This window comes from Rattus rattus, chromosome 3, assembly GCF_011064425.1.
Source record: "Rattus rattus isolate New Zealand chromosome 3, Rrattus_CSIRO_v1, whole genome shotgun sequence".
Lineage (NCBI taxonomy): Eukaryota > Metazoa > Chordata > Mammalia > Rodentia > Muridae > Rattus > Rattus rattus.
In genome coordinates this window covers 49695907-49712790 of record NC_046156.1, presented here as the reverse complement: position 1 = coordinate 49712790, position 16884 = coordinate 49695907, and the positions used below count along the sequence as shown (strand labels likewise).

General features: G+C 45.1%; 1 protein-coding gene and 1 non-coding gene across 2 annotated transcripts; both read right to left on the bottom strand.

Moving 5' to 3' along the window:
- Positions 1–4051: 4051 nt before the first annotated feature.
- On the bottom strand, positions 4052–4471 carry LOC116897635. The gene has a single exon (XR_004387614.1).
- A 2158-nt stretch (positions 4472–6629) lies between these two features.
- Positions 6630–12531, bottom strand: Tmem167b (transmembrane protein 167B). The gene is made up of 3 exons (XM_032897464.1): positions 12346–12531; positions 10343–10474; positions 6630–9122 (listed from the first exon to the last, which is right to left on the bottom strand). The coding sequence occupies exons 1-3, from the start codon at positions 12353–12355 to the stop codon at positions 9040–9042; spliced, it is 225 nt and encodes a 74-aa protein (XP_032753355.1). The 5' UTR covers positions 12356–12531; the 3' UTR covers positions 6630–9039.
- Positions 12532–16884: the final 4353 nt, after the last annotated feature.

The following is a 16884-nucleotide window of genomic DNA, read 5'->3' as shown; positions in this document are numbered from 1 at the left end:
GCCAGAGTTTCACAGAGAAACCCTGGCTCAAAAACCAAAGAAAACCAAAAGATGACGAAAAAGAGAAGAGGAGGAGGGAGAGTGGACAATGCCTCTGTCCCCCCCACACACACACAGCCCACATACATACCCGTACATGCATCTGCATTCATGAACTCACATCATAGCCAAATCTTGAGCTTACCTGTCTTAACATATCATAAACGTAGTATAGAAACTGTATATTGACAAAAAATAGATGCCTAAACCCATGGGCAGAAGTTATCTATTTCTAGGCAGAAGCCTAGAAATAATGCCTCCACTTCTCCAACCAATTCATCTTCAACATGGCTGCTAAGGAAGCACATTGGAGCCACTGAGGTGGTACACAGCTTTAGCACTGGCACTCAGGAGACAGTGGCAGGCAGGCCAGTGAGTTCCAGGCCAGAGCTACAGAACGAAACCCTGCCTAGAGATTAAATAAAGCCCTGTGCTGGATTGTTTCGGAACTTGACACAAACTAGAACCGTCGTTAAGTGGAACCTCAGAAAATGCCTGTCAGATTGGCCTATAGGTATTTCATGTAGGATATTTTTTTTTTTTTTTGAGACAGGGTCTCTTTATCATGTAGCTCTAGCTGTTCTGGAGCTTGCTGTGTAGACCACGCTGGCCTTGAATGCACAGAGATCCATCTACCTGTGCTTTCCAAGCGCTGGCAGGAAAGGCCCATGTCTCGTCAGTGTTAGGATGAAAGACGCATGTCTGGCCAGGAGGCCAGTAGTTTTCTCCATTAGTGATATGGGAAGGTACAGCCTGTTGTGGGCAGAGCCACCTCTGGGTAAGCAGCATTCCTTCATGGTCTCTGCTTCAGTTCCTACCTTCAGGGTTCTGCTTGAGCTTTTCTTGACTTTCCTCAGACATTACTGTGACTTAAGGTCAATCCTATCCTCCCCAAGTCACTCTTGGTCGTAGTGTTTATCATAGGCAATATAGAACCACATACAATTGACTGGCGAGTATCTGAAAGACTGGTATCACTAATCAAGGAGAAGTGCAAACCAAAACCACCATTGGGTATCACCCCCCTTCAGTTAGGATGGGACTAAGGCAATTGAAGATCCAAGTACCAGGAGAAGGTCTGGGGATGTAATTCAGTTGGCTGAGTGCTTGTTCAGGATGAATAAACCCTGGGCTTGCTTTCCAGCACCAAATAAACACTAGGAGTGGTGAAACTGCACGCTTATAATCGGAGCTTTGGTGGCATACACCTTCCAACATAGTGAGTTCCAGGCCAGCCAAGGTTCTAAGAGAGAGACCTATTTCAAAAAGGGGAAAAAACCCCTATCAGCCAGGATTGGTGGCTGGCTTGAAGTCCTAGCTATTCGACAGGACTACATCAACCCTACAGCCTAGAGACCTTGTCTCATAACCAAACCAAACCACAGGATCCATCCAGTAAGTCTATAACTTGTTATGTATCCATGAAAATAAAATCAGTTATTTTGAAGAGAGATCAACCTCTCCATGTTTACTGCAGCACTGAGAAATGAATTACAGGGGCTGGAGAGGTGGCTCAGCGGTTAAGAGCACTGACTGCTCTTCCAGAGGTCCTGAGTTCAAATCCCAGCAACCACATGGTGGCTCACAACCATCTGTAATGGGATCTGATGCCCTCTTTGGTGTGTCTGAAGACAGCTACAGTGTACCAATACACATTAAACAAGTCAAAAGAAAAAAGATGGAATTACAACAGCTAAGAATTTAAACATCCGTCGATGAATGGATTAAAAAAAAAAAAAAGCATCAAAGCATCATCCATGGGCTGAGATGGTTGAATAGGTAAAAGCACTTGTTGCCACGCCTGTCAACTGTAATAATGGAAGAGCAGTTCAGGCTGTAAAACAAGACAGCACCACCCACCAAAAAGGAAAACAAGCCTGAGAAGGCTCAGATTACACTGGGATCCAGAACATCTAGAGTGTTAGCCAGCTAGTATAGACTTTCTATTGGCTTAAACCCACGTCTAGGCAGTCGACTCTGGTGACTCACCCAGCTGCCACCTGAGTTTAATCCCTGGAGCCCACATGGTGGAGAGAAATGACTAACACAGGCTACCCTGACCTTCACATGCCCACGAGCTGTGTGCACACACACAAGGAAGTGGGAAAAACAGCTCAGTCATGAAGAAAATGTGGTGTATGTACACAATTGTCTAAGGACTTCCATTGGTTTGATGAAAAACCAAGATCGAAGCGACTTGGGAAGAAAAAGATTTGGCTGACATTTCCACACTTCACTGGAAGAAGCCAGGACAGGAAATCAAATAGGGCAGGTTCTTGGAGGCAGGAGCTGATGCAGAAGCCATGGAGGGGCACTGCTTAATAACTTGCTCAGCCTGCTTTTTTATGGATCACCAGCCCAGAGGGGCACCGCCCGCATTGGGTTGGACCCTCCTCAACAGTCACTAAGAAAATCCCTTACAGGCCATCCCGTAAGCCATCTTATGAAGGCCATTTTCTCAGATGGGTACCCTTTCCTTCCAATGACTCTGGCCTCTGTAAAGTTAACATCAAAGTAGCCAGCACAATAGAAGGTTATGCACCCATGAAAAACGAATGGGATCCTGTTGTGCAGCATTTCCACAACTGGGGATCATTAAATAAGTCAAGCACAGAAAAACATAATCTTACTCATGTGGGCTCTAAACCAGTTGCTCTCCTACAGGTTGTCGGCATACAGTAAATTACCAGAGGCCGGGAGAATAGTGATGGGGCATGGGGGAAAGGTCCCCCTTTGTGGAAAATACACACGCCCACATGCTATTTGAGACAGGTACCCTTACCCTAATGTAGACATTACAAAATGTGCAAATGTACTGAAAATCTCTAATTAAGTACTTTGTGTGCCAATTAAAATTATTTTAAGATGCTAGAAGGATGCAACATGCCTGTCACCCCAGCACTTGGTAGGCAGAGGCAGCTGGATCACTCTGAGTTCAAGGCCAGCCTGGTCTACATAGTGAGTTCCAGGACAGCCAAGACTACACAGAGAAACCCTGTCTTGAAAAAAAACAATAAAAAAAAATATATATATATACATATCTATATCTATCTACACATATCTATATCTATCTACACACACACACACACACACACACACACACACATATATATATATATATATATATATATATATTATGGCTAGGAGGGTAGCGCAGTGCATAAAGTGGAATGGACTCGAGTTTCCAAAACCACATAAAGGCCAGTGGGCACACCTGTAATTCTGGGGTGTGTGTGTGTGTCTATGCAATCAGCTAGTTAGAAGAGCAGAAGCTTCAAGGAGAGGAGAGGTTCTGCCTCAGAAAATTGTGTGTGTGTGGGGGGGGACTGGTGGTGGAAAAACTTGACACCAACTTCACACAATCACCTATAATCTCACAAACAGGACACACACATTTTTTTTTTTTTTTTTTTTAGCTCAATGTGTTAATAAAGTGGCTGTAATGGAAGCCTGGAAGGTAGAGGCAGGCATTCTGGAATTCAAGGTCATCCTCAACTACTAACCAAGTTCCCCAGCCTAAGACCGATCAAGTAAGATCAAGGTGTAGGCAAGGAGAGGGGCATCGGGAGTAGGGGGACCACACACACTAGCCTTCTACGCTCCAGACTCCCACATCCGTACTTGCACTAGGCCCACATGCACCACACACGCCGCAAAATACAAATCAATGCGGTCCACAACCCATCCAAAACAACACATCCACCCTTGAAGCCTTAAATCGTACACAGCCCATCCTAATTTACTGTATATAGAGCAAGTCCATGCATCTGGTAGTTTGTAAATGTATGCTCTCTAATGCTCTACACTACACAGGATATACTATAGAGTCTGTACAAGGCCTAGGTGAAATTAATAGCCCAGACTAAAAGGGGCACTCGCGGACACACACACTCGGTGAGAAGAAAAACTGCAGCGAGGACAAAGCCTCCATCTACAAGCGGCGGCGCGCCTCTGCAGCACTCGAGGCTACAGACCTGAACCAGGGCTCGCCGGCGGGGTCCTGGGGCCGGGCTCAGATCAGAATCGCCTCGGTAATCAGCGGCTGGGACGGACCCGGCCTCGTCTATCTGATCAATTCATCACTTCTGAGCGCCGGGCCCGCAGGACCGATCCGGGAACCTCGGGAACCGCGGCGTCGCCACCGCCCAGAGGGCCTCGCTGCACAGCGCCCCACCGAGGGGGCTTCGCAGGAGGGCTGCTTTTCATTTCGGGGCGGCCCGGCGGGGCGGGGGTCACGACCCGATCAAATAAGATCAAGGTGTAGGCGAGGGGAGGGGCGTGGGGGGGGGGGACACACACTCGCCTTCCATGCTGCAGACCCGCGCACACACACTCACACATCCGTACTCCCACTCGGCCCACATGCACCACACGCACCACACAACACAAATCAAAACTAGGCACCACCCCAGCCGCGCTCCCACTCGCGAGGAAATGGCAGTTGCACCCTCTTTTAAACACTCGGTCTTGTCTCAAAGGATTCTGGGAGGAACCACAGAGTGGTCAGGCGGCTTCCGCACACCTTGTTTAGCCAGAGTATTCTCTTCTGCCACCCTGTGGCTGGGAGGTCCCAGGACAGAAAGCTTGATTTCCACAGATGGACTTGGGTTTTGTTGTGTTTTGTTTGAAATTCTAAGTTGCCCAACCTGGTAACCGACTCAAGAGCCTTCTGCTTCAGGCTCCGGGTGTTGCGATTACAAGCAGGCAGAAAACCCACCTTCCTTATTATGTATCAGTTTTATATAAAATGTAAATGTTTATATTCTCACCTAGTTTTTCCTTGATTTGACCTTTTCTTTGCTCTAAATTAAAAGATATCCAATTTGTAGCTATGAAATGACCCATTCTCAGACATATATGTGCTGACTTATTCATGGACTTATTAACCCTAGGTTATTATTAACAAGAGCATCATAGGAACACTTATGGACGTGCCTATTCCCTGACAATATCATTTATCATGTATATGTATTTATTGGCAGAGTCTGAGCAATGTGTCATGGTGCAGACGTGAAGGTCAAACTTTAAAAGTCGGTTTTCTTCCACCATGTGAGTCATGGAATCAAAGAGTCTGGTGGCTTGGGTAACAGGCGCCTTTTACCCACTAACCACTTGGTAGCACACTACATACCATTTAATCAAAGGATTTTTGAGTACTCAGGCACAGGGCATCTGTAAAATGGGGACTGCATATCCCTAGCCTCGCTTACAGAGACTCCTGTTTGTCCAGAACTTGGTGCTGAGAGACCGCTGAGCCTTCATTTACACTCATTCCGTTAAAATATATCGGACGTTTCTCCAAGCTCGATGGTGCATGCCTTTAATCCCAGCACTTGAGAAGCAGAGGCAGGTCGGACGTCTTGAGTTCAAGGCTAGTCTAGTGTGCATACTATAAATTCCAGGTCAGCCAGGGCCATGTAGTCAGACCCAATTTTTTTTTTTAAAAATCTAATTTTCAAATTCCATGAGTGAAGTAACAATTAGGTAGATGTACTGGCTGGTTTTGTGCCAATTTGACACAAGTTGGAATTATCACAAAGGAGCCTCACTTGAGGAAATGCCTCCACGAGACCCAGCTGTAAGGCATTTTCTCAACTAGTGGCCAAGGCCGGTAGGGCCCAGCCCATTGTGGGTGGTGCTGTCCCTGGGCTGGTGGTCTGGGTTCTATAAGAGAGCAAGCTGAGCAAGCCAGGGGAAGCAAGCCAGTGAGTAACATCCCTCCATGGCCTCTGCATCAGCTCCTGCTTCCTGACCTGCTTGAGTTCCAGTCCTGACTTCCTTTGGTGATGAAACAGCAACGTGGAAGTATAAGCTGAATAAACCCTTTCCTCCCCAACTTGCTTCTTGGTCATGGTGTTTGTGCAGGAATAGGAGCCCAAACTAAGACAGTAGATGTGCCTCTCACCATATAGAAAGTGCATTAATACTCCATCCCCTCCTGTCCTTTTTCTGTAAGGGGCAAGGAGTGGCAAAGTTAAAAAAAAACAAACTAGGGGTTGAGGATTTAGCTCAGTGGTAGAGCGCTTGCCTAGCAAGCGCAAGGCCCTGGGTTCAGTCCTCAGCTCCGGAAAAAAAAAAAGAAAAGAAAAGAAAGAAAAAAAAACTGACCATTAGTAGTAAATGATTTCTGAAGCTGTCATTTGTACTTATACCAGTCCTAATTGGCTGTTCAATAAACAAATACTGAAGAAAGTACCCACTATACGCTCCTGAATTCCATTGGCTCAGATATTTTCTAAGGGCTTGGGTGGCTAACCTAACAACCTCAGAATGAAGAACTTCACCAATAATGACAAATGACGCAATTTTTTCTGTTTTGTGTTTGAGACAGGGTTTCTCTGTGTAACAGCACTGGCTATCCTGGAGCTGTTTGTAGACCAGGTTGGCCTCAAACTCACAAAGATCCAAGTGCTGGGATTAAAGGCGGGTGCCACCATGGCTGCTAAGACACTAGTCCTTTAATAGTAGCAATGGGCCTGCTGGCTAAGTGTACCAAAGCTCACCAGAATGGCAGTATTTACTCCAGTGAGCCAACATGCTATGGCCAAGAGAGCACTGAACAGTTCAATAAACACACACGACAAAGCAGGCAAAAACCACAGGGAGAAAAGTTTATTTTCAAGGATTGTGCCAACAATGGTGAATAAAAAAGCAGCTGATTCCACTATAAAAAAGGGGCTGATTTCCTCCAGCCCTGGCACAGGGTGGATCCAGCTTGAATCTGAGTAATAGTGCTACCCTCATACCACCCCTGAAGGACCTCTACAACACTTTATCATTTTCTTCTTTGCCAAAAGTGAAACGCAGCCTAAATAAGTACGCCAGGTTTCTATTTACCTAATTACATAAGGTCAAAAATGAAGTCGGCCATTTGCTTCTTCCTGTACTTTTTGATACATTCTGATAAGAAAACATCTCAAAATATAACAATGCAGAACATTTAGGCCCAGAGGACCCATGACGGAAGCCGCAGAAGGAAAGCTGTTTAGGGAGTGAAGCTGGTTCTAGAGCACAGTGGAGAAGCCAGCCCTGTTTGAGAACAAGCCATCAAATACAAAGTAACTAGTGTTGTGCCTACTTCCCAAGGGACACCCAGTTGGTCAACAGGTCCCAAACTCCCACCCACAAGATCTCTCTAGCCCCATTAAAATTTTCTCTCTCCTGAGGAAGGATCCTTAGGAATGACCAGAAAACAGCAATAATTGCAATTTGCCTGTGGACCAATTCCTAGAGAGGCTCACACATGCGGTAGTGTGTACTTGGTGACTTTCTAACCTGCTGCAAACCCTCACAGCACTCGTCTACACCGGGACCTGTGCTTCCAAGCAGCCTTTGTTCTGGTGCAGTATACGGACAGCAGAGAATTACACTTCTCCTGGGAGTGAGCCCCTATACTTGTCCTGTTAAGCTTTATGACACACGATTGAATATGTGTGTGCTCGTGTGTATGTTAGACCTACTTTTTGTTCCACTGTTGCAGACTTCACATTTACCAGCTGATTCTTGTGCAGGCATAGGGGGAATGGAGAAATCTTCCCTTCAAACATTGAGTCATCTGACATCACCTGCTCACAATTCTTACACCCCATGGAAAAGCCCTCAGCACTCAGGGGCAAAGCTTCATTTTTCTTTCCTCAGAAACACACTCATTTTATTAATGAATTCTCCAGGCTGAACAAATGCTAGTGTCAGTGACTTTTCTCATTCCAGTTTCTCATGGTCTGACAGAGAGGGAAATACTGCAGCATGAACAACACTAAGAGTTGGCAGAGACAACTAAAATCGCTGTATCCCAGACTGAAGAACAAGCTTGGATCTCTTATGACAAAACCCCCATCTACATACATTTTTATGGCAATAAATTCTTATACTAGATGAACTTACTAGTATATGAATTGATGTACTAATTTACTTCTCTTCTACCCGAACTTCAAATATATTAATCAATGATTTTTTTCAATAGTCCCCTCCCCCAGCATTCATATTTAAAACTGAGTAACAGTATTTAGCACTAGGTAATTTAGAAAGTGTTTAAAAAGCTTTAGGAAATAGCAAGAGTTGGTTCATTTTCTCTACATCAGTCGGCTGACTGAAGTCTTCTCTGGGGACACTGGTAAGCTGCCTTGGCCCACTCGCTGCTTCTTACCGATAACCCTGGATTTCACAAGCACTCAGGTTCTCTGGGGAACCCTCAAGCTGCCAGAATGTGGCAGTCTGTTCTCTCTGCAATGAGAACCACCCCCTCTTAAGCCCCCAGATGCACAGAAAGAACACATTTCCAAAGCCAAACGATTTTTTTGCCTCTCATAACTCCTAGTTCTCATCCAACCCCACTCTCTCACCAATTCATCAGATCAAAAGTAGCCAATGAAAAAAATGAAGCCTTAAAAAGTATTTCCTGGCACATGCCTTTAATTCAGGAGGCAGAGGCAGGCGGCTCTCTGTGAATTTGAGGCTAGCCTGCTCTACATTGAGTTCTAGGACAGCCAAGGCTATGTAGAGTGCCTCTCTTTAATCTGGGAAGTCTGAACAAAGCCTGTATCATTCCCCCCCGTGAGCCACAGTTTTCAGAGATTCTGATGATGGGCTAGAGAGCAAAGCCGATGACCAGCTGTAGCTAGTTTTATCAATGCTAGAGTGAACCCAAGATTGTGTCAATACTAACCAAATGCTCTACCATTGAGCTACCGCCCAGTCTGGGTTCTAAGCAGGAGATACATAATCATATCGATGGGGGCGATGTAATTTATCTGGATATACAGACTTGCTGCTGGGAGCTGATTAATGCAGAGATCAAAAAAGGTTGGCTTTCTGGAATCCCCTGAAGCAAAAATGTTTGTGACCATGAGTTTTCCCCACATGTGGCAGGCAGACGCTTCAGTGTCATCCTGGGGACACTGATGATTTTAGCTCGACTCTCCTATGCTGGGTCCAGGTTTCCGACAAGTTCTTCATCTTTATCCCCTGGGTTGGCAGCTGATGAGCTGGATGGTTTGGAATTCATTTGATAAACAGGACGTAAAAGGCCATTACGATGCAGGCAATTGCAACAGCAGCATGCAGCCGGGTTCCAATCACAGCAGCTAGGGGACAAATGGAAAGTGAGGTTCTTCACAAAAGGCTTGCTTTCAAACCATGTTTTGAATCTCTAACGAGAACCAAGGGTTTCGGGAGTCTGGAAATGTTTTTTTTTTTTTTTTTTTGAGCTGGGGACCGAACCCAGGGCCTTGCGCTTGCTAGGCAAGCGCTCTACCGCTGAGCCAAATCCCCAACCCCGTCTGGAAATGTTCTTAAATGATACCCTTATGTTCTAGGCTCTACATGAAATGGCTTAGCCCTGGCCCCCTTTTATTCTGAGATGGAATCACGCTGTGTAGCCCTGGCTGGCCTCTAATTTGTAGCTAGAACAAGAATGTCCCTGAACTCAGAGGTCTGCCTATCTGCGTCTGCCTCCCCAGTGCTGGGATTAAAGGTGTGTGCTGCAATGCCTGTCCTCCCTAAACCTTTTTGAGACAAAGGCTCACTGTTCAATAGGATTAGAGGGATGTGTCACCATGCCTGTCCTTATTTTACACAATTAAAAAAATATTTCTACAGAATTCCTGATGAAAGTGCCCAAAATAAAAAAAGCTAAAATATATATAAATTAATTAAGCTAAAAGTTGTTTCCAGTGTGTTCTGTTAAAAACAAAAGTGAGAAACTATTCTTCCTGCTAAGAGGAATTTCAGGCCAGCCTAAAATGATTTAACTTGTAAAATATCTCTCCCTCACCTCATGGGACCAAATATTACAACATTGGCCAAGAACAAGCTCACTTCTTGGCTTCCCAAGTAGCTGGAACTACAAGCATGTGTCACACCTGGCATTGAATGTAGTCTTTAATCCTAGAATATCAAAATTACCTAGAAAGTAAAATAAACAAGTATGCCTTAAGGAATAGCTAATTTAAATTTTACCTCTTACCTCAACTTTGACCATCTTATTAGCAGACTCTAGGCAAAGCACTTACCACACAATTGTGAGGACCTGAGTCAAAATCCCAGAAGCCATGAAAACTATGGCTAGAGTGATACAAATCTGTACTCTCAGTACTTCTAGGATAAGTGGGCATGACGAGTTCTAGACCCGCATGGGCCAGCTAGCCAGGTGTACACACCTACAACCACACACCCACAACACATCACACACACTCACATAGTAAAGATGAGTCCAAATAGAACCCCGGCACTACGCCTTGTATTTTATAGAACCACACTGCTCAGAAATAGCTACGTTCTCTCTCTGTATCCAGAGAGACCTTACCTTTGTAAAATACACCCCAAACTCCCTTCTTCTCTGAAAGCAGCCAGGTTTTGAGACGAGGTACTTTCTTGAAGTAGGCACAGGTACAAACAAAGAGCAGACCAAACACCAGAATCCCATCCAAGGAATACACTGTCGCATAAAGAAGAGAGAGAGAGAGCGTTGACGCTGGTTTAGCCTGGGAAAGGTGACCCTGCTCAGTTTGGTGCTGACATCACCTCAAACGGCAGTGCCAACACTGAACAGGAAGGATCCAACAATCTTGGCACTGTTTCCCCAACTTGCTTGTAAACAGCCCCTTAACCACTTCACTCCCCTGCCTCCACTTCAGACTGGAAAACACGAGTGTATTTGTGTGGAGCTCTTGGGGTGACTGATGCTAGTACTATCTGTGCATAAGATTTACATATGTTCTTGATGTAAATCACTCATCTGATGCAGGAAAGCTCAGTCTTTAGCCAAGGTTTCCAGAGCTGCATCTGCCGGTAAAGCGTATGTTAAGGCAGACCATAGAGCTTAGTGGAAAACCCAAGAGTTAGACCTCATATAGCCACACTTTTGCTCTACCCAGTTGATATTTCAAGTACAGTACAGTTTACAAATCATAGTCCTGCCTGAATAAAAGATTTGCATAAAGCGAAAGACAGGAAAAACTGACGAGCATGAGGCATAACGATGCACTCCTTTGACACTGGCTTAGCAAAGCACAGCCAATTACAAAGGGAGACCATGTCCTGTTTTTGTTTCCAGACAGGGTCCTGCTGCCTAGACAGGGCTGGTCCGCCTGCCTCCTCCTACTCTAAGCTGGGCTCAGAGGCTTGCCACATAACATCCTGCAAAGTACAGTCTCAGAAACAGAACAAAACTGTAGTTGATGCTTAGATGACACAGAAAGCTCTTAGTTCTGCTTCTGACATGTGTTACACAGGTAGGCAAAATGAATTACATAACGGCAGAAATTATTCAGTAATCATGGTGCCAGAATATTTTATTTCCTAGTTTAATTTACACCATGTCTTTCTTTGGGTGATGTTCCTTCTTTAACTTTGTGTACTATGGTAAGACTGACTACCCAGAAAGCTTCAAATGGATATTATATACAACCAGGGTCTTTGCCAGTGCCTGCCAGTTCTGGGCCATTCTGTCTTGTTCCAGTGAAACTATTTCAACAGGCAGTTTTTATGTGTTATTATTTTGCTCCGATAAGTTCTTGTAGACAATGCCAAAATTCACAAGGAAATGACATTTCAGTCTTCAGTGTTAAGTCGATGAAAGTCTATGAGAAAAAATTTCCTGAGCCTCTCCAATCATAGTGTCTAAAAAGGCTTTCTTACTTCCTTTCCTGTAAGATTGGCTATAAAGGTCTTAATTTATCTTCTAGAACCTGAAAATCATGACTATAAAATTATTTGAGGCAACCTGGAAAAATAAGTGCTCCATCATTAATAAAAGGCGGCTTCTAAATCCACCTTTTGCAATATTAGCCAGAAGCTCGAGGTGGAGCCACCCAGCTAGGACTTTATAGAGTCAAGTAAGTGAAGGCTTTTTTGTTATTTAAATTAAGAAACAAAACAAACAAAACTTTGAGGATATCTACATTCACCTCCCCCGCAAACTGTGGAATTTGATACCATTTCCAGGTCCTCTCAACCAGCTTATTGTCAGAAAGTATGAAATCTTAGGGAACCAGATAATAGCTTCTGCTCCCTGGGGACTAACAGCATAATTCTACAGGGACCGACCTCCTCAGAACCAACTTCTAGGAAAGAAGAGAGTAAAGGGTGATAACCAAAGAGTCAGGCGTGGATACTAGGGTACCCTTATGGGCTTGAGAAAAGAGAAACTGCAAGGAGCGTCCCAGACAGGAGTTAGGGGCTCCCCAAGGTCCAGGGGGGCCGGGCTGGGAGGGGGCGGGGGGAAACGGCCACGTCAGTCTAGCCCCGCCCGCCACGATTGGTCCTGGTCGTCTACCGTCAACCTCCGCTTGGGCCCCCAGCACTCACCGTTCGTCATGGTGGTAGTGCCCGGCCCGGGTGAGGGGTCCGGGTTCAGCTGTAGAGGCTGCAAAGGCGGGGGAACCTGGTTCCCACTTGACACTTCCCGATCCGGGCCGTGGTGACACGAACGAGCCGTAGTACGCAAGCGCGAGGGCCGAGAGCGAGAAACGCCGAACTCAGACGAAAGTAGCTGATCGTCGAGCCAAAGCCCCCACCCTGCCTGCGTAACGTCTGCGTCCCTACGTAAGTGAGGAGCGCGTGGTGGGCGAGGTTTCCTTTGTGGTCATGGCAACCGGATGTCTGCCTACTTGCCGCGTGTTAACTGTGTAACTAGGGGTACTGGACTGAGACAGTGTGTTTAAAAAAAAGTCAGTATGTAGGGTTTGCTCTGAGGCTATTGCTTTCGAGTGTGTGTGTGTGTGTGTGTGTGTGTGTGTGTGTGTGTGTGTGTGTGTGTGTGTTTTGTGTGTATGAGCCACCCGCTTACAATGGTGGGAGAGTAACTGCTTTCTTTTTCTCTGTGACTCAGTGTGCCAGAACATGTCGTTCCTCTCTTTATCTTCTTGAGAACAGAACTTTAAGGTTCAAATGATTCATGATTAAGAAACAAAACCATTCCGTTTCCTCCAACTTATTTAGGAGACAACTGATAATGAAATCAGGTACAGTTCCAAGAGAAAACCCTTGGAAAGCAGGCTGTGATGTGAAGGAATTGCACATAAGGGGCGCACATGTGAATACTACAGCAGGGCAGTACTTTATCTTACCACACCAAGCTGAAAACGTCACCACTGTCAGTGTTTTGAACTGTCTTCTTGGAGACACGGGTTTGTTTCGTTTTGTTGTTTTGCTTCTGTGTTCTGCAGTAGTACTATGCCCTGTAATATCTGAAACCCAGGGCGGAGGGGGATACCACAGTAGTTACCCAGGCTCCTGGGACAGCCCTCATTAGGTGGCTTCTCCTGGCAGAAATCTAGCCAAGCTACATTTGGCTTTTGTAGACGAAATAAGAAAGTTTATTACAAAAGTCACATATTTCAGATAGTAAGGCTTTTGGTTGTCAGAAGCATTCAGACGACTTCCCTTTTCTTTTCCTTAAACTAACAGGATAGTTTCCTTTATTTCCTGAGTTTAAGTCATGCTGGCCTCATCTTTTCAGGAATCTGCCCTACCATGGCTTTTCTGAAGTGTTTTTACTGGATGGTGACAGTCTAATGATGGGGTGGGGTGCAGGAGACAAAGCTTTGTAAGCCAGGACCTTTATACACAGTTGGGTCTGCTTTCCTAGAGGCTGGGTTACAGGGCTGCACTCAGTCCTGAGAGTGGTTGTCAAAACCCTAAGAATTCTGTCCATTCCTGTTACAGTGCCATCTGCTGGCTGTGAACTGCCTGGTTACCTAGAATGGACAGAGTCAGGAGGAGGAAACCACTAGCAGCAACAATAGTTATAACAATGTTTGGTGTGGGAAAGAGTTCTTGAGGAAACAGACTCAAATTATGAAATTATAGCATCAAAAACCAAAGAATATATAGAAAAAACTAATTAATACAATCATTTGGATTGTACACACAAGACATTCCACAAACCAAGACAGGATTGTAGAGATGGCTTAGTGGTTGATAGCATTTGCTTCTCTTGCTAAATTAAGGTGTTAGTAACTGAGGTGTTGGGGTGGGGTCACTCCAGTTGGCCCACCCAGGAAGTATTAAGGTATTTCCTCCTGGTTTCCTTCAGGTATAGTTTACAAAACAGGAGATTCATTTAAGAGAAGAGCCATAATGTGGAAACCCCATCTCCCTTCTGACGTGGTCTCAGACAGGGATGGAACTGCCAACAGGTCCTTGGGAAAAAACTACTTGCTCTAGGTGACTGTTGTGGTTTGAATAAGATACTCCTCATAGGCTCATATATTTGAATGATTAGTCATCAAGGAGTGGCACTATTTGAGAAGGATTAGGAGGTGTGGTCTTGTTGGATGTCACTGGGGGTGGGCTTTGAGGTTTAAAAGACTGCCCCCAACCTCTCAGCCTATGGATCAGATAACTCTTAGTTACTTTACTAGCACTATGCCTGTCTGCCGTCATGCTCCCTGCCACCATGCTTCCCAACATGATGAGGATAAACCAAGACTCAGAAACTGTAAGGAAACCTCCATTGCATGCTTTTCCTTTCTAAGACTTGCTATGGCCATGTCTCTGCACAGCCATAGAATAATGGCTTACCCAGGTCCTTACCCTGAAAATACCTAGCTGGTTTCTACCCTTACCAACTGGACATGGTGGCTCATGTCTGTAATCCCAGCACTTGGGAGACAGATAATGCAATCTTGGTGAATTCAGTACCAGTTTGGTCTACACAGCAAATTCTAGGCCAACCAGGACTGTATAGATCCTGACTCAACAAAATAGGTATATGTGTATGTCAGGCCCAAATTCCCCAAACTCCAAAAGGCAACCCAAATATCTAGAATGAGCTCAATCTAGACTCTAGAAGGATTTCTAGCAGCTTGGTAAAAGCCAGCATTCTTCATTGCAAAGCCAGCTACTGTCTATCAATGGGAGTCATTCAGCAGTCACAGCACATGAAGGCCTCCAGGCTCCTTCAGTGTTAAAGTATATATATTTCAAAGTCCATTCTGGTATCCTAGCTCTTCCCACCTCCTCTCCTACTCTACACTTCCTCTAGCTCCTGGGCTTCCCTCCTGACAGCTACTCATCCTTGAGAAGAAGCATTTTTCACTCTTCTCCCCTTAGGTTCCTACTATCTCAAGATGCTTTCTCCACTGTCTCCCACACCCCTAGCCATGGCCCTGTTCAATCTGCTCACCATGTTCAGTCTACTACTTTCTCTCTCTGCTCTGGACTTTTCCAGATGCCTCTGGATGTGCTCTCTCTCATATCTACAATAAAACCTCTCCATACCTGGAAGCAGTCATAGTGTCAGTTTATACATAGATATTGATTTCTCCTATATGAATGTGTTCATATATATTGTTTTCTCCTGTATAAATATTGCATTAAATGGTGGATCCTTTCTGGGGTTATTTGATTAACTGAACTACTACTTACAACAATAGTTGACAGACACCTGGCATTACTAGTCCATCAAGACTAGCTACCACTGTTGACATTCATTTGCTTAAAAAGTGTTTACCAAGCAGGAATGGTGGTGCATGCCTTGACTCCAGCACTTGGAAGGCAGAGGCAGGTGGATCTCTGCAAATCTAAGGTCAGCATGGTCTACAGAGTGAGTGGAGGAAACTTTGTCTCAAAGCAAACAAAGCGAACATTGCTGAGCACTTGGTAGGTTTTGCAGAGGCAAAAATCAGTCTCTGCTCTCAAGAGAACAAAACATACCGGGTAAGACAGGTGAATAAACAATAAGAGTATATAGTCATTATATATGTGACATTATTTTTGACTCTTTAAAATAGCTGCAGACTTTTTTTTTTTTAAGTAAGAACATTAAGTGAGAGTCTGGAGAGTATGTGGATGGGAGCCTGTAGGTAGCTGGGGTCCGGGTAGGTCTGTGGAACTTCAAAGCTTCCTTCTGGTTGTTACTGCATTGCCTCAAATTTCCATGCTCTTCACCATCTCCATCTTTGATGATTTTCTCCCAAGCATTATGCTTTTGTCTTGCCTGGATCACCCGGATAGCCTCAGTGCCATCCATCCCTGACAGACATGTTTCTTGTCAGGCTAACCCCGGGTCACTGGTTCTTAGAGCACAAAATCAAGGAATAAATAGAGCCTGGCTGAACTGGGGCATCCCAATTCATACTTCGTCAGTTCATTTCAGCTGACACTGGAGAGCTGCCAGTTCTTGCCAAATGCCTGTCAGTCCAGAACAGTAGCCTGTTTGTTAGAATCATTGCGGTCATTGTGGTGAATGCCAATCAGTCTTGGGGACCATGACCAGAGCATTCTGGTTTAACTGAAGAATAAGTTCAGTCCTAAAGGCACGGCTTGCAACAATAGCTTCATTTGAATGAAAACTACTTGAAAAGCCATGTCAAACAGGCATTCATAGATGCTACACACATTTGTTTCCAGATGTCTAAGGAATGAGCTAACCTTAGGGAATCAAGAGACGGATGAGAAACCGACTGCTCTGAGTGAGTTTAAGGTTTAAGGGAAACAGGTAAGTCGCATATAGCAGCAAGCAGAAAATGAGGCAGAAACCGAGAGTTGTTAAAAATGAAAACGAGTTGGGGATTTAGCTCAGTGGTAGAGCGCTTGCCTAGCAAGCGGAAGGCCCTGGGTTCGGTCCCCAGCTCTGAAAAAAAAAAAAAATGAAAACGAAGTGCTGTGGGAGGATGAAGGAGACACGCCTTCAGTCAAAGGAGGCTTTATGGAAGAACAGACCATTCACTGGGCCTGAAAAGCAGGCAGCATCTCAATGGGAAGAACATTCCAGTGGGAAAGGAGCTCTGATCAAAGGCTGGAGAGGGAGAGTTCAAGACCAGTCTGGAGCACACTGCACTTCTTTCTTCGATAGCTCACTCCGCGCATGCCTCAGGCCTTAGCTGACTTCCTGCCTGCTCC